At 37.6% G+C, this 22,159-nt stretch overlaps 1 protein-coding gene across 1 annotated transcript; it reads right to left on the minus strand.

The window, feature by feature from the left end:
* Positions 1-842: 842 nt before the first annotated feature.
* On the minus strand, positions 843-21,633 carry NEIL3 (nei like DNA glycosylase 3). Its single transcript, XM_064712234.1, has 10 exons — positions 21,517-21,633; positions 18,204-18,319; positions 16,104-16,238; positions 14,614-14,827; positions 13,413-13,487; positions 10,746-10,912; positions 7,563-7,732; positions 4,887-5,289; positions 2,864-3,038; positions 843-2,040 (listed from the first exon to the last, which is right to left on the minus strand). The coding sequence occupies exons 1-10, from the start codon at positions 21,613-21,615 to the stop codon at positions 1,864-1,866; spliced, it is 1,731 nt and encodes a 576-aa protein (XP_064568304.1). The 5' UTR covers positions 21,616-21,633; the 3' UTR covers positions 843-1,863.
* Positions 21,634-22,159: the final 526 nt, after the last annotated feature.

The raw sequence follows: 22,159 nt of genomic DNA on the forward strand, positions 1-22,159 counted from the left end.
GTGATAAGCTCAGGGTGTCTTTGCCCTTTGATTTCCCTGTCTGCTGTTCCTCACCTTGTGCCATTACACAACTAGCATATATAGCAAAATTACGCTGCTACAAATATGCCATATACAACATATTCAAGAAATACAAGAACAGAAAAAGTTAAGTGATTGCAGTAGTGAATAAATGCACTTAATCCTTTAAAACTTGTATGCATTTTATTTAAACAGATATTCACTTCTCGTGTTGCTATTAAGCTAAAAAATATGTAAGAGCCCAACTGTTATTTTTCATGCATTAAAGTTTGAAAAATTCATTTAACTTCCAGCTTCAGAGAAATCTTAACATTCATAGAAGGCAAGTAATCAGAAATGGTTGTATTTCTTTTTTATTTTTCAACTTTAACTGAACTGCTGAAGATTAATCCCTGTGCCAGACATCCAAAAGCATGTACATTTTAAAAATAATCACACACTTTATCACCATAATGAATTGTACAAATACAAGTCAGGAACCAGTCAGATTGCAATTTTAAAGATTTAGATGTATAAGCACAAGCTAGCAGCAACATATCATTGCAACAAGAAGCATCACAGAAAGAGATGGCAATGGAAAAATAAGTCCTCACATGTGAAGTAGTTTGTTTTGTTCTCAGGTGGAGTTCTGTACCTCATGAAAGAGATCTATTATTTGGAAAGAGGCCATTGACCAACATAAAGATTATAGTTTCTACAATCTGATTAAAAAAGATTTTCTTCATGTAAAGAAAGTTTTGAAAGATTTCAAAGGTATCAAACACTACTGAAAAGAGGAAGAAAAAAAGCCTCTGAATTTGTGCTGCTTAGGAAAAGAAATAAGCAGTTTCCTTTGCATCATGGAATGGAAGATTTAATTGAAATGAAGTTATACAATGTTCTCAGGAAAATCAAGTAGTCCTTCATAAAACAAAATACCACAAGTGTTTGCACAGACCAAAGAACCATGTGCAAGGTGTCTCATCTCACATATTTTGCTGGGAAGCAACACTATTTCCCATTATTTTCAATTAAAACTGGTTGCAATTGAACAAAGTATGAAGCTGAATGATGTATGACCATTTCATTAGTCTCGTTTTCCTTGGTATCTAGAGCACACTTTCTAAAGATTTGAAGAATTCTGTTTCTGATTTGATAGCTTACCATATTCTATTTATTCTACCCCTTGCTTCAGCAAATAATGGTAAAACCAACAAACATAAACTGAGTTCTAGCTATCTTGGAGGTAAGATTTTATTATGTGTTATATATGGATTGGGGCAATAATATTCAGTAGCAACTAGAAGAAAACATTAAGACATGGATTTAGAATATATAATTTAGAAAACCAGAGTCATGTTATTTGTTTTAGGGAAGTTTTTTGTCATTTTCCAAATCTAAGCAAGGTCAATCAACTGTTGTAACATTTGAATTGTACAGTTCATTGCTGTTTCATCTTATGCTCTGAGAAAACACAGACTGGCATTTATTAAAGTATATTCTTTTTATTCACTTTTGTTAAATACATGTTTACACTTAAGAAAATTTAAAACAATACATCAAAATTTAAAGCAATTTAAAACAATACATGTAAAAAGGAAACAGTGCAATTTTTTATTAGAAATACAATAGTATATGACACTATGTTGCAAGCTAAATGTTTATTTCATAATTGTAAGCTGCATACAAGCAGTGTTTAATTTTTATAGGACTGTGTAAAATTACTCTTTCTAGATCTGTTCTTTACATTGGAGCTCTTTTACTAGTTAATGAGTGAACAGGGAAAAAGAACAAAACAGAAATTACTACGAATGTTACAGGCACTTAAGACATCCTGAAGAGCAGATAACTGTAACGTGAGCATCATGGAAGAATCTGCATACCCGGCCCATTTTTTGCCCATTGGAAGAAGCCACACTGTTTTTCCTTTGCAAGACGGCACACAAAAAAGTTCTTTCCATTATTGGGACCGATCTTCAACACAGTCTTCATAACACATCGCTTGCCATGGTTACAAAATGGAAAATCCAAGTCAGCCCACTGCCAAAGAAACAGGTATCAGGCACATGTGATGGCTATGAATTCCTTATTTTAAAATGGACAATAGAAAAAGACCTACAGGGGATGCCATAGAAGAAATTCTTCCTAGTACTTAGATTAGTTTTATCACTTTTGTGAACACTTTAGATTTTTCTTTAACATTAACTGCAACTGCATGCACTTTGACTGGTGTAAATTGAAATTATGTTAACACATAGTTGGTTTTTTTTTCAAATTTAGGCATTACTGTCTTGAGTCCATCTATTAACTACCTGATAGTCATGACTGTCAGATCACTTTTCAGGTCAAACTCTTTTAAGACATCTACATCCGTAGCAAGGAGCAGAGGCCACCAACTGCAGCTAGGAAGGTCATGTTAGGTATTAGTGCAGCAGTGGGAGGGTTTGCCCAGGCAGATTACAGAATCATCATCCTGAGAGGCTGTCAGGATTTTGGCTAGCCAGAAACATGGCTGAAAAATAGATCTAGTTTGTTATAGTCCTTTCAGGAAGAAGCTGATCTGAACAACTTTTACAAGTTCCCTCAAACCAGTATTTTTCTTATGCATCTGTTTAACATCACTTGGAAGTAGAGCATTTGCACAAGTAGGTGCCATCTCAACACTAAGAGAAGTAACTAAAACTGTTAAGTTCAATAGCTATTACTATGCTCTTAGTTTCAATTCAGTGTGCAACAGTATTTATGTCAAACTTTAAATGGAATATATCTGCTGTCTATGATTTACAAGTCACTGGGCCAAGGACGCTGCAGAAACAAGCACTGATTATAAAAACAAAAACAGGTCCTGAAGTCTTATACATACTTGGAAGTATTCACACCGAGTTTCCCTGGAGAGAGGGCAGCAGTAAAACTGCCTTCCCTTGTTTTCTCCATCCTTTCTCACAACTCTGAGGCTGCAGAGACGGTTGTGTTTACTGCAGCGAGGATGCCCCACGCTCAACATGCGAGTAGCATCTGTCACATTAGTTTGAGGTGCGCTGTAATGACAGGTGACAAAATGACTTCTGTGTAATTTAAAAGGGATTAGCAGCCAAAGAACTCTCCTACCATGACAATAGCTCACCCAGTGTACAGACAAAGGACTTGCTTCTCTAATGCACCCTATTGCATGCGCCTTTAAATCTGAGTGATTGCGAGTTGTGAATAGACACGACTGTGTGCTGCCCTTGAGGTACTATACCAGTTTTCCCCACCATGTCTTAAATTATTTTGAAGTACTCAAATTCATGTATGAAACAAAATAAATATTAGTACTGATGTTATACTGCCCAACTCAAATTCTGGTATGTTCTAAAAGAGTATTCTGGTCTCAGTGGGAAAAACACTAATACCACTAATTACTCCAGTCTGAAGACATTTGTATGCTTCACAGAAAAGACTCCTACCCTCTTTACTGAAAAGTTACAGTAATGCTCCAAATCACATTTGGACAAGAAATAATCCAGATGATGGGAGGAAATAGAATTCTCTGAATGGGATAAAGTTTCCTTCTTCCTCATGATTGAGACAATTTCTGACTATCTAAAATACACACGGTTTCATTTAAAAATAGTGACATGAAAAAGATTAATGCTCTGAAATGTATCTTTCCAATATATTTATAGAGCAGAAAAGCAGTAATGGAACCTTAATGAAAGAAGAAAATATTAATTCATTCTGGTCAAGTTATCAGCTTAGGAATTTTATGTTGTCTTCTATGTCTGGAAGATTGCAGTCCTGCAGACACCAGCAGTTTTATTCCAACACCTCATTAAAACACAAGAAGATAAAAATAACCAACAGATTTTTTGTTGGTTTTGGTTGTTTAAGAAAATGCTATAAAAAAAGCATTTCAGTTGATGACTTGCTACAACAACCTGTTGTCATGATTGATGCTATCTCATTTCTTGTTTACAGTCCTCTGTATTCTCAATTATCCTGCCTACCTACAGACTCAGTTCCTCAGTCTGTACTGAAAGTGTGAGGAGGAATTGTATTCATTCTGTCTAGCCTGGCTAGTCAGCGAGATCATTTCAAAACCAGTGCTTCAACAACGCAAGAAGTAATTTCTGTATTTCAGAACAGACACATGACGAAGAATTTTGTAACATATCATCAATATTTCACATTCAGCCTGCATAATTTACCATTGTATGTGACATCTACCTTGCACTCCCATTACTGTTGTTACTATCTGCCCAACTTTTCTGTGACAGCCCCCATAGACTCTCACATTTCTCTTAACTAGGCGATGGATGTGTCTGAACAGGGCTCTGTAAATAAAAGTATGGGCAGAGCATTGAAGTGGTTATATACAGAATGGGGAGGGAAGTTAAGAGTAAAAGCAGTGATGGGAAGCTCATCAAGGTAACTGCACAGATCTTCCTGTCAAGGAAGAATGCTGAAACCTGGCAGTTGACAAATAACTCCAATTAGAATACATTCATCCAGATAGCTTCCTTTTGTAATCTTTCACATTGATTTTAAGATCTCTCTAAGCAGATAGCAACTACAGTGCTAAGATCAGACAACTCCTGAGGTAGAAATGTGCTTGACCTATTAAAACTAGACTGGCCTATTCAATGGGAATAGCTGAACTATGAACAGCTGTTTAGCTTACAGCAGTACTGGCTGGATGCCAAAATCAGGACTTTTCTAATGACAGCCTAGGTAATTCAGTGCTTTTGAAATCTGAATTAAATTATAGTTAGCCTAGAATAAGTTACATCTGGCAGAAATCCAAAGACAACACTGTCTGAACCAAACAGCACAGTATTCAATTAATATTTAAGGATAAGGTTGGTTTATGGGATTATAAAGACTTGCTTTCATTTTAGAATACATACCTGATTGCTGTATTATATGGGTGAACCAAAGGTACATGGTCAGTTTTCTGTTTCTTCTGTACGTGTTTGAAAGAGACAGGTTGCTGACAGGAGGACGAAGCCAGGGCAGCTACGTTTGGTGAGCAGTCCTTGTCTGTGCTTCCCTCTGACTGGCAGGCATTGCTTTGGATCTGTTTACAATTGCTTTTTGGAAAAACACACTGAGAATGTCCACCAGATACCTGGATATCATTTCTCAAAACAGTGTTGTTACCAAGATCTGTTAATACAAGAGTTGTAGTTCCAAATGCAGTTTTCCTATTGATCTTTATTTCTGTGCTTGGTTTTCTGAAATCATTACAGGGGTACTTCATTAAGTCTGCGTTAAAGGCTGCAGAATCTTCAAAACTCTCCATCTTTGGAACTAAGGAAAAAAGTTTTTAGTTATAATCCATCTGCATAGAGTGCTACATTATATTTCTGATCTGTATTCATAAATCGTCACTGGAGAATGAAAGAGTAAATTTACAGAACCATCTCAAAACCTGTCACAAATTAGATGAGTACAAAATTTCTTACAAAAAAAAACTTATGCACTCTTAGAGTCATGTAAAAAGTGTTTCAAGACAGCATTACTATTGATTGAGTAGGATCAATTAACAGTACTATGTAAATTAAAGCTATCAGACACTTAACCATAAAAAATTTAATTTGGCCCAAACACAAAGATTAAAGTATTTAAATTTTTCAAAATAACTTTTGATAATCTCAGTAATGGGAGATCAAAGACCATAGTACCTCCAAGCAATGCATTATCCATTTTTTAAGTATTACCTTACTATTAACACAAAAATTAATATTAAGATTTTGGGGTTTCTAGTGTTTTCAGACTTCCCATCCTTTCCAAATTTTGTGTTCATCCAAACTTACTGACTGTAAGAAGCTTTTCAGAAGAAAGCAGTCCAGACATTTGCTTTGTGATATAAACAACAGTTTCTTCACAGAATCAGAGGCCCTCCTAGTGGGCAATAATAATTTCAAAAGAATAGGAATACTTTTTTTTAATGCCAATTTAATACATAAGGAGACTGTAGGTAATCCCCTTCCTGAGAAAAGGGTGAAAACCTAATGGTGAAAATCCAATGTACAATCTTTTAAAGTAGCTGTGAAACCACAGTGTTCCAGGAGAGAGTCCTTCCTTTTCTACTATATCCAGTGTATTCCATACAACAAAGAGGGAATTAAGCAGAACATGGGTAGATGAGACATTCACTCTCTCCAAAGGCATTCTCACTCAGAAACAAAATAAGAATATCTACATTTGACTTGGAACGTTACTTGTTTCCAGGCACCTTCCATTTTGCCACTACTGCACAGTCAGACATATTGGTTTCATTCAGACTTTTTAAGACAGAATAGTATTGGCTTAGCCTCGTACTTAGCAAAGGAGCATGGAAATTGCAATGCAATGGTAAATAATGATCTGTCTACAGACTGAATTATTTTGGCTGTAGGGCCAGCAGCTAATTTTACAGACCAAGTATCCTGTCCTCAAAAATTCTAACTTTTCTGCTGACAGTAGGTAATTTTAGAAACAACCTAAAAAAAAAACAAACATTGAACCAGATGAAAAGGGAAAGACTCCGAAGGATTAAAAAAAGAGAGGTAAGCAAGCCTATTTTGAAAAAAATATTTCAAATATCACTCCTATGCAAAAATAAAGTCACATTAAAAAAAAATAAAGATTTCCCAACAGTATTCCATCGAGTCTAAGACAGCTTCAAATTCCACACCTGATTTCAGTAACTGCATATAACTGAACAAGTAAAACTCAGAAGTACAGGAGAAGGAAAAAGTTTTGTTTCAAAGCTCAAAGTAAAGCATTTGTGCACATGGCATAATATATTATAAAGGCCAGGTGACAACATTAATTCCAGGATAAATGTTAGCTGGTAAATCCTGTTCTGTGAACAGATTAAAATTTTCAGGTTTCTGGTGCTGATTTGGCAGAAGAATTATGCAAGATTAGCCTGTGTTGCCAATAACTGTCATGTAAGGCACAAAGACATACTTTTATTGATTCCTGACCTGAGAAAATGAACTATAGCTAGTGCCAAATAAGGGTTTTCCACACATCATTCCAGTCATAAAATGATTAAGCAATGAAGCAATATTTCATGTAGATAGCAGCATTAAAAGCTCCAACAAGAGACAAACAACAAATTGAGGTAAGAAGTTCAGAATCATTTTTACTCTGAACTTGAAGGGAAAAAAGTAGCCCCAGAGAAACCTGGCATCCTTTTAGAAAAGGGTACTAAAATATATTGCTTTTGTTCACATGAAAGAATGACAGGTAATTTTCTGACCTTTGATGATTTCTAATTCAGACTTACACTGCAAACTTTGAAGGATTTTACAGAGAGTTGAAAGAATTGAGATTTTTCTCGCTCCATGCCCAAGTAAAAACACAGGGTCACTGAAGACACTAATCTATAGAATCCCACCTGCACACCAGGTTGGAAGATGACACTTAAAGGGTTTAAGACAGGACAGTTTCCATATTGTCTATGTAAGATTTCCTCAAAATCTGACTTCAAGTTAGCTAGTTATATATATGATTCACAATGAGACACTTCTACACCGAAATCATAGACCTCCCCTCTTTCCCGATACAGCTGCCAGACAACCCTTCACTACCTTCAGGTCTTGGAGTCAAACAGGCATCACAAATTTCAGCAGAAGGCTTGTTTATTAGGGTGCAGCACATACACGTCCACTCCTCTTCAGATTTGCGAGCTACATGTTCATTAGAACATGACCCCCTGCCATATGCCCAGCCAATTAGGCTGCTTCTAGCTGGCAGTTTGCTGTGAAACAAAAGAGTGATGTTAGTGTTTTGTGACGTTCCCCCTACAAATTGCCTTACACCACTCTGTGCAGGGAGGCATGGGCTAGAGAACAAGCAGGATGCAGTGTTAAGCCTCCTATCAGAGCTTGGACAGCATGTCAGTGTTCAAATTTGATTTTTCTTTTCTTTACCTCAAGGCCAAATCTTTCCAGATGCTGCAGAAGTAAAACAAATAAAAACATTTAACAAGAAGTTGACAGAAAGTTAATTATCAACTGGTGTACTCTCCAGGACAATGCCCCAGTCTCTCAGATTCCCAACCATTTCCAAGTACTGCAGCAAAAAGCTTGATGAGAAAGGGAGATTGTTTTAGGGCTTTCCCCAATCTCTTGTACACAAGACTTGCTAACAAATGCATTACTGGATGAAGAACTGCTTAGAAGATGAACTGCAGAAATCACACAGTCCAGCAAATAAATTTTGTTCTCATTTAAATGCTACACATAAGCCCACATTGTAATCATAACAGCCAAAAGCACTGAAAGCTTTAAAAGTCAGAATGTCTCTTGTGTGTCACCAGTTGCTGGAAAGCCTTTTAAATGTAGGAACCTGTTCAGAATTAAGGAGCCTAGCTGTGACTTGTGAGACAAAGCTACTCCAGACACCACTAAAGATTTAGTTGCATTTATTTTCCTGTAAATTATAACCTCCTATGTTGATAGACTGATTTAGAATCATAGTTACTCCTTTACAGCTTCCTGTTACCAGGGGCTGCTCTTGTCATAGTATCCAAACACTGACAGCATATTAATTGTAGCTTGAATTTACCTGTTCAGTAAGTTATGTATGTATGCTTTTAAGTGCTATGATATTATCCAACTTATGGTTGATAAGTTGTCAAGCTTATATATTTTTATATAGTTTTTGTGGAATTGTGGACTTTTTAGAGACTTTTATTAATCCTAAGAATTTAAGCACTTCAGTCAACAATGCAAATGCTGTAGGTGGGCAGTGTTGTGACACTCTCTTGACCCATCACTTTTTCCATAATGATCCCTTTCTGTAAGAGTCTAGAGCTCTAAGATAACAGTAAAGATATCCACTACCTACCACATCTTCCACAAAAGGAAAACTAAGGAGGATAATGAGAACCATTCCAAAGAGCCTGTGCTGTTAAGAGGTAGAACAGACATTACAGCATTCACCAAAATACTGTGGCTAGCAAATAAAACAGCCAAACTGTAAGTGTTAAAATGGGTATTTTCACATTATTAGATCAATTGTTCTACCCAGTTATCAAAAAATGCATTACTAGACTGAATATATTCAGTGTATCATGTTTGGGAATTTAATTCCATGTTGTTACCCTGGGTCATCTATCCTGTCATTATAACTCCCACACCCTCTCCCAGTTTATGAAATATGTGGGAGAAGGTTATTTTTTAAATTCAAGGTACATTTGAATTTGATGGGCTAAGTTTATAATGGGTATTTTCTAATTTTTTTTTCAGTTGAGCAGAATCCTAAGCTAGTTGACTTGACCCCAAAACCACTGGGTTGAATTCTACAGTTTATTATCTGTAGCAAGTCAGTCTAACCACATTGGCCCCTTCCAGTCTTTAAATGTGAAAAGCCTGGAATGGCAAATAAATTACTTGAGCTATACATAATTTTATATAGTAACAGTTACTTAAAATTGAAAAGAAAGCAGTAGAAAACAAAGAACTGACCATTAGGATAAGGACAAGACAAGAAAACAACTTTTTATTTTATAGCTACCACTACCATATTTTTCACTTAAATACAGCACTCTTTAATTGTTGATTTAAAAGTACAACAACAAAATGCTAAATCACTACTTGTTCTAGAAAACAGAAAGATTTTTTCCTGACACTGTTTTCTAGTTATCTGACTGAACAGAAGAATGCTGTCTTCCTACATTTTTGCAAAGTATTTCTCATTATTACTTTCTGAAAATACAGCGGATTTGGGTTATCAGCTTGTGAAATATTTATCTTCCATGCTGGAATTTTCGACATTTGTTCTGTACCCAAAGGCATCTTTTTAAGCTTTAAGCAAAATCCCTTCAGACATCTGAGTCTTGAAAGAAGCTTGGAGGTAGGAGAGGGATTTATGTGTTCTGTAAATCTTATCTAAAACATATATATATATATATACACACCCCCCCCACACACTAATGAGGCAAAGTTGCAAAGTGAAACAGCATCTTATATTAGACTGACAGAGAATATAAAGGCAGAATTCTGAAGCCTCAGATGAAAATTTTCAAGAATAACAGATGCCTAAGTCTGAGTAAGGTATTTTTGTAACTTTTACCTTTTGACCCTTTGTGATATCAAATGCACTTGCTGCTTTCCTGAAATAAAAGGAGGAAAGCTGCTGCTAGCACGATTTATGGGGAAGCAAAAGTGCCTCTGTAGCACACCTATAGCAAAAGCTTTCAAAATCCTATCAGGAGGAAGAAAAAGTACTAAGCCCCTAAAATATTTGCTGCACTCTGAATTTACTGAAGTTTTGGTTATCCTCAGTATAATTCTATAGCCAGAAGAAAATTGCACAGATGCATAGCTATCTAGATTTGCCAGGAGTGATGGGGCTATCCTGCAATAAGAAAGACAAATTTCTACTTCATTATATTCAACTCAGTTGTATGGAAACATCCATGCCATTTACATTGATAACACCAAGAACAAAGGGCAACTTTTCTGGTGACTTAGCTTCAGTGAATAAATCTGAGTACTCTGAATTGTTCCATAATTCCTACATTTCATTATAGTAACAGCTGTTTCATAATACTTTGAAAAGAATAGTAGCAAAGAATCGAAGCTTCTAAACCTTTTTAAATACCAATAGGGAATTTTTTTCTTCTTGCAATATGTTCTGGTTTTGTCTGACATAGTTAATTTAGTTATAAAATGTACAAAGATCCATTCTATTTCAAAGGGGGTGTCCTTTTACTGTAACAGCACTTTGAGGAGCTTAAAAATGTCACCATGGTGCTACCATCATACCTGAGATTGAGGAGCTGGGGATCTGCCTTTTGGCACCGGGAGCAGAAGTAAGTCATCCTGCCGTGCTCTCCCAGGCGGCACACGGTGATGCTGCCCCTGCACTCCCGGCAGGCTGCGCGCCTGTACACCCTGTAGTGTGGGTACAGCGGGGACCCCGCTCTGCGGCACTGCAACAGAACGTGGGCAAAGTCCTGGTTAGAAACTCAGCATCAATCTCACATGAGTCTGAAAATAAAAAACACTACATAAATTGTCAACTTAATGACCAGATGGAGTTATTTAAGAGAGACACTAATAAAGGCTATCCTCATATTTCACATTATTTTATGTAAAGAATTGACAAGTCAGGTATAACAGTGTCTGTAATTCTCCACATACTGAAATAAAACTCAGAAAAAAAAAGCATGCTAGCAAGGTGAGAGCAAATACATGCTAAGAACTCTGAGTTCAGCTGGACCAGCTAGCTCTGAATCAGCACCAGTTGCCTTTGACCTGACACCTGCAGGAGTCTTCTTGAAGAGCTGATCAATCAATCAGAACTCCAATCAATGCAGCATAGAAAACAAAACAAACATAAACCGCAAAACAAACACCACCTTCTCTCACCCCCAAAGACCCAAAAACTCAGCACAGCTCAGATGCAATGCTACAATCTGGGTTAATAAGCCTTCCCAAAACCTAAAGAAGTGTGCAATGCAGAAATATTCCTAAGATTCTGTAAATGTTGGGTAGTGCCCAGTAAAGTTGCTCAGCTGTATCTTGGCCCTGGCCATGCCAACCAACTCGAAAAGCCACTTGGCACTATGGTGAGCTCCCCAGAGTCTGGCAGAAAGCCATATTAAATTAAGTACAGTACAAGCCCAAGGGCAGTGACTTGAAAAGCCTCCAGACAGCTGGCAGGCACATTTTATGAGACAATTCTCAAAACACCCATGAAGTCAGCATAGACACACTACAGCTAAAAGAGGCAAAAAAAAAAAATTCCAAACAAGAAGAGCCCAGTAGAGATGCAGCCAACTCTGCAGAGCCACCCAAGTTTCTGCCCTACAATTGCAAATCCTTGGGCTCAGCTCAAACGACACCACAGCTGGCCAAGTAACACCAGCACAGCTCTGGCAGAGTTCACTAGCTCTAGCTCCAAAATGTATGAAACCCTTGGAGTTCTCCCAAAACACAGGTGTCTTTGAGCACAGTGTATTTGCTTCTACTGTGCTCTTATTCATCAGTCTTGCTGAAAGAGAATTCTTGTGCCAGCGCAAACTAGTAATTCAATCAGAAGGAATTACTAATATATATTTGCATGAATATTCACAGCTGCCTCCTCAAGGTTTTCAGTCAGTTTCTTATGAGTAGCTTTTTTCCCATCCAATTATGCAAAAAACAAATGGAAGCAGCTCTTGTTTACACAAAAAACAGTTTGTGTAAAAATCCAGCTTTTTACACAAACAGGATTCTTCACCTTTGCATCTGCAATGATACAGTATGATGACTGCAAACAATCTATAACAGCCTATCAAAAAAATTCAAGCACTATCCCTCATACACATATTTTCATTATGTCTCTAACATGGAAGGAGAGGCTAGCCCTCTTAAAAGTACTTGACTGGTGAGTACTTGCTAAGTGTGGACTACAGAAGTTTTCAAATTGGCTGAACAGAAAGTACAACCTGTTTATTATCAGTCCAAAAGCCTTTAAATTTCTGAGTATTAGATTTGTTGCAGAACTAGAAAGTGTCTCTTTACTGGCAGACTTCATTATGAATTTCAGAGAAATGAAAACATTTCCCTACAAACAAACCAAAGTACTCTTTAGTGGGTTGAGGGAAAGTAGATATTTAAGCAGACTATTAAACAAATTAAAGTTTTAGCCTTTATGATTTTAGGCATGTTAGGTGCCCTCGCCCAAGAAAAAAATTCTTTTTGGCACAGCTAGCTCCTTGCCTTTCATGAACATCAAGAGAAAAAGACAAAATTGTCATTACTCCTTTTCTTTTTTTTTTTTTTTTGTTTGCAGCTTAAACAAACAAAACATAGAAGAATTAAGTCAAATTTTCTCTTTTTCTATTGTGGAAAGTTAAAGAGCACCATGAATTATGGAGTTTATACAGGAAGAAATTAAGTCCTACTGAAGTTATAGCAGTAAGGAGAAACTGTAATTTATTTCAGTTTATCAACCAAATCCATTATTCGAGTTAGGAAAAAAAAGATTGTTAGAAGTTGCAAACTATTTAGCCAAATAAATTTAATTGCTATTTCAAGTTTTATATAAGAAGCCACATTAACTACCTTCATACTTCCCTGGGACAATGTCTAGTTCCCAGTTTGAGGAGTAATTTTGTTACCTTGCATGTAACTTTGTGCTTAGCCTACATCAATTCTGACATGTTCAGACTGGCATAACAGCACATGCACAGAAAGACTGAACTGGCCTTCAGGCTGCATCTGTGAAAGTCCTTTGGGCCAAACTGTGCATATTTTGACAGTCACGACTCTCCCTACCTTTCCATCATCTGACAATTCACAATTAATAAAGAGCACACAAACCAACATTCCTATTCATGGAAACACTTGCTTTGTTGCATCTTTACACTCTTTCACCAGATGATCACACACAGCTAACACGCCAGAGTAGTATTTTGGAAGTTCTCCAGGAATACGTGCCAATACCTTATAAAAAAGCAGGGTAAAATCACGTGTCATTTTCACCAAGTGACGTATATGCTCATCTGTCAGTTGGCAAACCTGTAAGAAAGACAAGAAGGAGTTTTAAAATATTACGATGATAAGAGACAATGGCAAAAGAAGACCTATGAGTAAGTGCACTTTGAACACTGATGTGGAGCTGCTTTTCCCCATGTTGTGATAATTCCCTGACTCTGTATTATATATATCATCTCAATGACACAGTACATGTTTACATTCTATAATACAAAAACTCATGGCTTGCACACCAAACAATGTGCTTTGCCTCAACCATGCAAAACATGTGCTAGAATATTCAGTTGTCTTGCCCTCTACTGACCAAAGAGTTCATGATCACATGAATAACAGAGTTAGTAAGTCTCACATCCCTCCTTGCTACAACTAACAAACTTAAGAACACACTACAGCACCTCCTAATTTCCTCATGGAAATAATATGACCTATCACCTGAGGCTCTTTCCTCTGAGACATATTCAGGAAGAATACATGAGTCGAAGGCATAACAATTAGAGAGACGTATCAACCAAAGTTATTTTTCTTAAGAACCCAAAATTTTAAATCACACTTTTTTTCCTCTGCCATATCACAGATAAAATTAAAATCCAGATGGATGCTATGAACAATTTTCAAAATACTATGTTTAAAAAACTTCAGTTACTAATCTTCTCCAGTTTCCATTTACATCCTATGTAATCTCTGTTTTGCAAATATCTTCTCACCCAAAGTTTGAAAACATGCTTGAGGATCTTAAAACAGAAAAAGTATGATAAACAATGGTAGAAAAAACAACTGATGCCAGCTAGCAGGATAAGAAGTGGAAGAAGCAGCTGCAAAAATTATCAGCTCTACCACATAAGCTATTTTGGGTAGTAAATCGACAAAAAAACCTGAGCACTTTTCACTTTCCCTTATTTATGGACTATCAGTTTAATGGCAGCATAACAGGATGCCAGACTTAAAATATGAAAGCTCATCAGCTCCAAGGAGTGCCATGACAAAAACCTCTTGTTATAATGAAAGAACATTAATTTAGTGTCCAAGAATAACTTGAGAAATTACAGATGACAAAACAAAGGTAAGAAGATAGCAAAAATATTAAATAAACATGTATTTAAATTCTTAATATTTTGGTGTCCTTAAAAACCATCTTGAGACATTCACTCACCTCAAGAGCTGGATGAAGACCACTATCAAACAGTGCTTCATTCTTTATGATATTTCCCACTCCAGGTAGTACTGATTGATCCAATAACACATCACACAACATACGGGTGTTCTGCTGCTTAATCTCACGCTCTGCTCTTGAGAAGCTAAACTTTGGAGAACAGACATCCAAACTTTCCATCATCCTCACTTTCTGCTCACACTCAGCTGCATTTCTGGAAGAGAAAAATACACTGATTAATTTTTATTTTAAATATATTCTAATATTGCAGTGTGGTTTTAAAAACAACACAACAAATTAGAACATTAAATGCAGATAACAGAAACCATGAAAATACCAGTGACAAGAAGTGGCACAGAAATTCCATTTAACACCTCTTCTAAAAACAGGTCAATGATACATGCATGGAACATGCATCTAGTCCAATCTCATTGTGTTCCTAGTAGCTTGAAAAACATTTGCCAGCTCCTTGCTTTAAAACTACTTCCAAGATGGAAAGCCCACGTGTTTGGACTCTCAACCATACCTAACTGTATGGTTACAGGGTCCACTAGTTACAACATGACATTTACATGTGTGTGTGTATATATGTGTGTAAAATCAATTTATATATTATATTTCAAAGAATCACAGAACATTCTGAGTTGGAAGGATCCCACAAGGATCATGAGGTCCAGCTCCTAAGTGAATGGCCCAAATGGGGATCAAACCCTCAATCCTGGCATTATTAGCACCATGCCCTAATCAACTGAGAGAATTATAATTATGTAATAGATGTAGTAGTAGATTATTAACAGTAGTTACACAATTTAGAAAAATATGTATTCATATTTTAAGATATGTATTATTAGGATAATCATACTTATTTGAAAACAATACCCTACAAGAAGCCTTGGCTTACATGAGATTTTGTGTTTTGTAATTTTACATACACTTATATATGTTACATGAATTTACATGCCCATTTCCATTCAAGAGCCTCAATCACTAAAATCAAGCTTGGTGGTGTTTTTTTTTTAAGCAATGTGAAGTACAGTGCTAATGGGCATAAACATCTGCTTAATGTAAATTAGAGCAATAATAAGAATTTGCTTCCATAAAGAAAAAAATAAAAACTCAACCTTGGGAGCATAAAAACTTGAAACCAGTAATCATGACAGGTTGTTTGTTACTCTTGTTAAGAAGTGAGATTTGGATAGAAATTAACAGAGCAATGGGTTTCAGCATACAGATCTAAGGATAGAATTAAATCCAACTTTCATTCCCAGTCTCAGCACTACCTAACGACACTATGGCATAGAACTACTTTAACTGTATGTAAGGTCTGATACAAAAGCAACAAACTCAAATTACCATACCAACAAATTTGATATGTTTATGATATGAAAGGTTTTTCTTGATAGACTCCAACAATCTGTACATTATTTTTTCATTTACCTTAAAAGATAGTTATAAAAAGAAATAAACTGTTTCATTAGTTTCTGCTTTACCTATACTCTACTGTCACATCCCAAAAACAAACAGTATCCTCCATAAGCTGTATCTCCAAAACTGGTTGTGCTCCATTTCTTTCTTTGCTTCCATCAGGATTAATGTGCATGGAACCATTCATTCCAAAGTGAATCCTTGGAAAGAAAGAGAGTTTTTATAGGTATTTTAACTTTGCTATCGTTTCCAAGCACAACACCAGTCTATTTTTAGAGCTGTGAACCTTACCTAACCAAGTCAGTTTGCATGTACATTAATTCTAGTCATTACCAGTAACACAGCAACAAACTTAGTTTACAGAATGCTCAATTCCTAAAAAAGAAAGAATGCTCCCCAAGTAAAAACCCCTCCAAAACACAGCTGGTTTTGTGTAGTCTTCATAATTCATTGCACAGAAGTCAAACCTGATCACTAAGAAGCACCATTTCTGGTGCACTTAGAATTTTTTTCACTTGACATGCTGATCTTCCAACACAGACTCATAAACTTTCAGGAAGGCTGAAAGAAATGAGGCCACTTGACCAGAAAATTTTCTGTTAAATCAGGCAGAAGTCACCTGATATGAAAAGAAAGAATTTATTCCCCATATTCCCACCACTGTTATCACATTGCAGCTAAATCCAGTAACACCATAAACAACATAATTAGTATTTGCCATATGTTGTTTTCTGCTTTTCTTTGCCTACAACCACGGCAAAACCTGCAAGTCAATTAAAAATTAATAAAATAAATAAACTGAAAAATGCACAGATGGCAAAGTAGAAGAACAGACCCTTTCAAGCATTCATTCTACAGATTAGTAATGCTTTAAGAGGTCTTAAGTTTTATAAAATATTCTACGAGGAGCTATGCTTGAGCAAAGGACAAGTCTGACTATTATCTCACACATTTTATTTATTACAATTTCACCTGGTACAATCAAGACCTAAAAACCATAAGACAGCAGGAATGCCTATACACTGTATACCAGAAAAAGTAGATTATTTTGTAGTTACAAGAAGATTTAACAGACTAAACTACATAAATGACCAAAGAAATGCAATATCAGGTCTCTGTTTCCAGTAAGCCCAACTTTCCTACATTCCAGGAAGGACAAGCATTTTAAATATTTACAGATGGGCTAGACACATGTCATTAAGCCTATTCTTAAAGTTACTCTTTAAAAACATGAAAAAAATAATGCTATGAGTTACTTAAAAACCTGTGTCTTTCCAAAACTCTTCTTACAAGTCAGATCAGGTGATATATTTGTTTCAATCACTTTTATCTTCAAAAGCCATTTTCAATTCTCAAGTGCCATGAGTAGTACTGCACAGGCTTAACTAGCCAAATTTATTTTTAAACCTAGACAAATTTACTTTTAAACCAAACTCTTGCATCTTGCTTACAAATGGTGACACATTAAATGCTTCCAGAAAATTATTTTTCATTCAGTTTTATAGCTGATGGTTTCATTTCCCAAGCTCTATACTGTTTGAAAGAAACTTTAACAATCACAACTATTAGCTATTCTAGTGTCTTCTCAGTTCATGACTAGTAAAAAAGAAATGAATCATCACTACATGTTTACATTCAAAAGCATTATGAAATTTATAAAATTTTATTATAAAGTGTTTCATTACCTTTGATGTCCTGAAAAAGGGCAAAATATAAATCTTCTTTTTAATTACAAATAGAAAAGGCATGCTAATCAAGCCTAGGAAATGCTATTCAATGAGAACTAGTAGTAAGGAGTTGATGATTTCTAGTTTTAAAGTAAAAGGGTGAAACTTTAGAATTATTTCGTGCTACACAATATTGCAGGGATCTGAATGCACTGGATGTATTATAACTATTTTGTCTCCACAAAATGCAACTTCCTGTTTGAAAGAAAGCATGTCAATAAATAACTGTCCTTTCCAGATACCTTTACATGGAATCTTGGAGTAAAGTAGTATATTATCTAAACATGTGATTTTATCCAGTATGCCTGTACTGCAGAGAGGCTGATGAGAAGTTTCTCTCTAAAACTTTCAATCCTCTGAGAGTGCCATTAGCAAGATCAAGATGACCTCTGCAAATATATTCAGTCTGAATGCATAGGAAGCCTTTTTCTCACTTACCTCAAAGCTTTCTGATCAAAATACATAAAAAGTTCTTTTCCCAATGTCTCCACACCCCTGTAAACATGTCCAACAAGGAAATCATGACCAGAGATGTTCTCTTGACTTGCAGCAGTCTGAAAAATGAGTACATACACAAAGATTAAGGAGAATTTACACAGCACCAGTACACATTCACCAAGCAGCTGTACTAACTGATTTTCCAGCTTGGACAGCATTAACTATTTTCTCCTTAAGTATTCTACCAAAAACAATGGGACTATTAACCCACGAAGCAGTCACTATTGCTAATGCTATCATAACTTACCTCAATTCTTTTCCTAACTGAAACAATACATCTTTTTTATCAGGGAATTTTATGCCTTTTCCTTCGAGTCATGAATTTATAATAAGAGTTTCAGACTGATGCAAAATGAACAGGTACAGTTTGAATATTAAAAACATGTCAGTGTCAATTCTGCCATTTGCAGATCTATATCCTTCTTCAAATGTTAATAACAGGCTTTCAGTATTTTGCATAGTGCATTGTGTGCTGCACAGTGTATTGTGTGCTACAGAAAAGCCTCCACTGAGCCCACAGAGATATCTCTCTCTTCCTGCTAGTTTTAAGTCTAATCTCAGAAGCAGATGAGCAGCAGGTAGGACACGACTAGAGCACAAGATAAATGTGAGATTGAAGCAGTCATATTTTCTTCCACAGCACATGAAAATACATTGAATTTACAAGGGATGTCAACAGGTTATCTGGTCCAAACACCTGGTCAAAGCAGAATACACTTAGGACAGGGAGCCCAGGGCCTTGTCCGGTACGATTCAGAGCAGCTCTGAATGGGATGGACACTCCTATCTCTTTGGGCCCTTATTCCATGGCTTGACTATTGTTGTGGTGGAAAATTTCTTCTAATACTGAATGAGAACTCCTGTTGTCTTCTGCATCTGCTGCTTTTCACCCACTGTGCAAGTCCCTACAGGAGCCTAGCTCTGTCTCCTCCATATGCTCCTTACAGCTACCTGAGGAGAGCAAGAAAACCCCAGTTCTGTCAGCTTCTCCTTGAGCACCATGTGCTTCAACCCGCTAATCATACCAGAGGACTCACTCCAGTCTGTTATTATCTTGTTATTACTAGGGAGTTGCAAACTCAGGTGCAGCCTTGCAATTGCTGCTCAGAGGTAAGCATCACTCTCCTCAACCAGCAGAACCCAGCATGGGGCTGTCCCTCTTCTTGGAACGTAGAAGTGACATGGACTCAGCTTCTATGGGACCCTAGAGCCTTTTTCTGATGCAGAGCCATTTCCCATCTGAGCAGCAGCCAGGACTGTTCTGTTCCGTGACACTCTTCTGTTCCAAGAGCGGGATTCTGCAGGTTTTCCAAATGCTGAACTTGACTTTCTCCCAGCCCTTTGTCTCAGCCTGTGAAGGTGCCCCTGACCAGCACCCCAAGGTCCCTTCAGACCCTGCTGAAACCTGCAAACCTGCAGATTCACTGCCCTCACAGCCCTGCCTGCAAGGCAGATAGATACATCAGTGCTTCAACTGCAGCACTCCATTTCAATGCAAATATGTATCAAAGTAACGCTGGCAAATCAGCCAGGCTTCTGCTAGTTAGTGACATTTCAGAGCTACTCTCCATGCAATCTCCCTCTATATTATTACCTTGAAATGATATACATTTAGAGAGTTTTATGGTTATTATTCTGTCAAGTAGGAAAATAAAAACATTTCTTGCATAACACTTACTTTGTCTGTTATCAAAATATGAAGAAAGCAACATTTTGCTCCCATGTAAGCAGTTCACGCTTTCCAATAAAAGTATTGGAGTCTGTTGCTATGTAACAAAGTTTATTTAACTTTAATCCACTCAGGGTTGTTTAAAATAAACCAGAATAGGAAATGACTGAGATGGAAAACTAACTTGTGTTTTCAAATATTTGAAGTTAAATTCATACCTCTTTGGTATCAGGCAAACCCTTACCGTCATCATAGTACAAACTCTCCTAAACAGTGTAATCTTCAGCAGAGGCCAAGGCTTTAGCCACAGTCAGCAGCCTCTGTGAAATCTAAAAAGTCCAGGACCCTTAGGTTGGTCATTTTCCAATGAACAGAGGCTGCCCTGAGGTGACTTTTACTGCATAAAGTGATAATACGAATCTATTTGAGGGAGTGAGATTTCTTTTTGAAACCTTAGGAGCATAATTCCTTACTTCAAAAATCTGTCCTGAAAGATATTAACCTATAGTCTAGTCTCAAGACATATCTTAGACAGACATATTTTCAACCATCCTTTCCTAAATTGTTTCACTGAAGTACTATCTTACTGTGCCTTAATCACAAACTCCTACAATGCTTTATACACACTAAAAGTGGGTAAAAATTCCCCAACTTTCTGCCGAGCAGAATCCAATACATTTACTTGCAACAAAAGCAACACACAGTCTTTTAAAGATGAGCAAAATGAGGCATGGAAAAAAAGATACCTCTGTAATCTAAACCAGAGGACAGTACCTACACATTTATCAGCCAAGTGATTTCTCCATCTGCTACAAGGTCTCACAAGTCCCAGCAGCTTTATACTAGTGAACTATTTTATGCTGTCAACGAAAAGATGCAAACCTAATGTCACACTCTTTATTCTAATACTTGGACTAATTAAAAAATAAATATAGAAATCACCTTTCTGCAGGCCAATGTGTAGCTTTCTCATGTTTCACACAGATTAGAATTGTAGCATGGTTTGGTTTAGAAGGGACCTTAAAGAGCATCTAGGACATGCCTAGACTGAAGAGATTATGAAGAAGGAAGATTAGCAATAATTTCCCTTGTGCTTCTCGAGCAACATGGTATTTTGAAGTTTATCCTAAGTGAACACAGCGATGCTAAAAGCTTTCCCTCATTACTTCTCAAATCTCTTGTTTCTACCGCTTCAGAATCGTCTTCACACATCTGACTGCCGCAATTGGACTATTGTGGTGCTGACAGGAATATTTCACAGCTTCAGGGAAGAATTCCGTATTCGCAGACGACAGCCACCATCACCCACGGGGGACGGCAGCGGCGGCACGGGGGGCACCAACCACCCCTCCCGGAGCTCCGCCCGCCAGCGCTGGCACCCCGGCGGCTCCTGCCCGCTCGCTCACTCTCACCCATACCCGGTGGCATTTACCACAGCGGACAGACACGAGTAAAAGCGCTGGGCCTCGCTGCCTGGGGCAGCTGCCCCGCCCTGTCCCGGCGGCCGGGCCGGCAGCGCCATTTCCCGCCCTGTCCATGTCCGTGTGCCCTCACGGCTCCCCCGCCCTGTCCCTGTCCCCTCACCGCGCCGCCGCCGCCCCGCGCGGCCCGCACGCGCTGTCCCCGGCGCAGGCGCGCCCGCAGGCGCTCGGCGCAGAGCGCGCAGCCCGGGCCCTCCACCATGGCCGCGATAGCCGCCGCCGCCGCTGCCGCCTTTCGAACGTCCCGCTCGCCTGAGGGCGGCGCGGCCTGCCAGGCACCGCCCCGCTGCTTCCTGTTTGTTTCCTTCTGAATGGCAGGTCCTGCTGCTTGTGCAATCGTCGCTGGCTCCTGGTAGCTCCCGGGTGTTGTCTAAAACACGCGCAAGTGCATCTTCCCCCAAGACTTAATCCACAATCAGAAATTAATTTCAGCTTTTAAAAAGTCGGTATTTATTAGGTTTCTGCAGTCAGTCCAGGTTTATAGAAGTAAAATTCTCCTCTACCCATCACGTTTGAAGTACGAGCAGCCGTAATAAATCTGCGAGCTCTAAGAAAACTGGGGGAATTTGCCTTGTAAGGGTAGAACATTGGGCACCCTTTCCCGATGCCCAGCTCGGGAGGCAATACTCACACTGGTTAAAAACATTCAATATTATTTCTTACATACGCAGCCTATGAAGAAGAATATCCACTCTTCTATCTTGGTTCAATCAAAATGTGTTTTTCTTAAAAGAACTTTTGTTTTT

This window comes from Zonotrichia leucophrys, chromosome 4 (assembly GCF_028769735.1).
Source record: "Zonotrichia leucophrys gambelii isolate GWCS_2022_RI chromosome 4, RI_Zleu_2.0, whole genome shotgun sequence".
Classification (NCBI taxonomy): Eukaryota; Metazoa; Chordata; class Aves; order Passeriformes; family Passerellidae; genus Zonotrichia; species Zonotrichia leucophrys.

Coding starts and splice junctions, on each gene's coding strand:
- NEIL3 (XM_064712234.1), bottom strand. CDS start 21,615: ATGGTGGAGGGCCCGGGCTGCGCGCTCTGCGCCGAGCGCCTGCGGGCG. Junction 10,913..13,412: donor TTACCCTGCTTTTTTATAAG/GTATTGGCACGT, acceptor GTTCTGTTGCAG/TGCCGCAGAGCGGGGTCCCC. Junction 5,290..7,562: donor TTTGACTCCAAGACCTGAAG/GTAGTGAAGGGT, acceptor TTTTTTCCTTAG/TTCCAAAGATGGAGAGTTTT.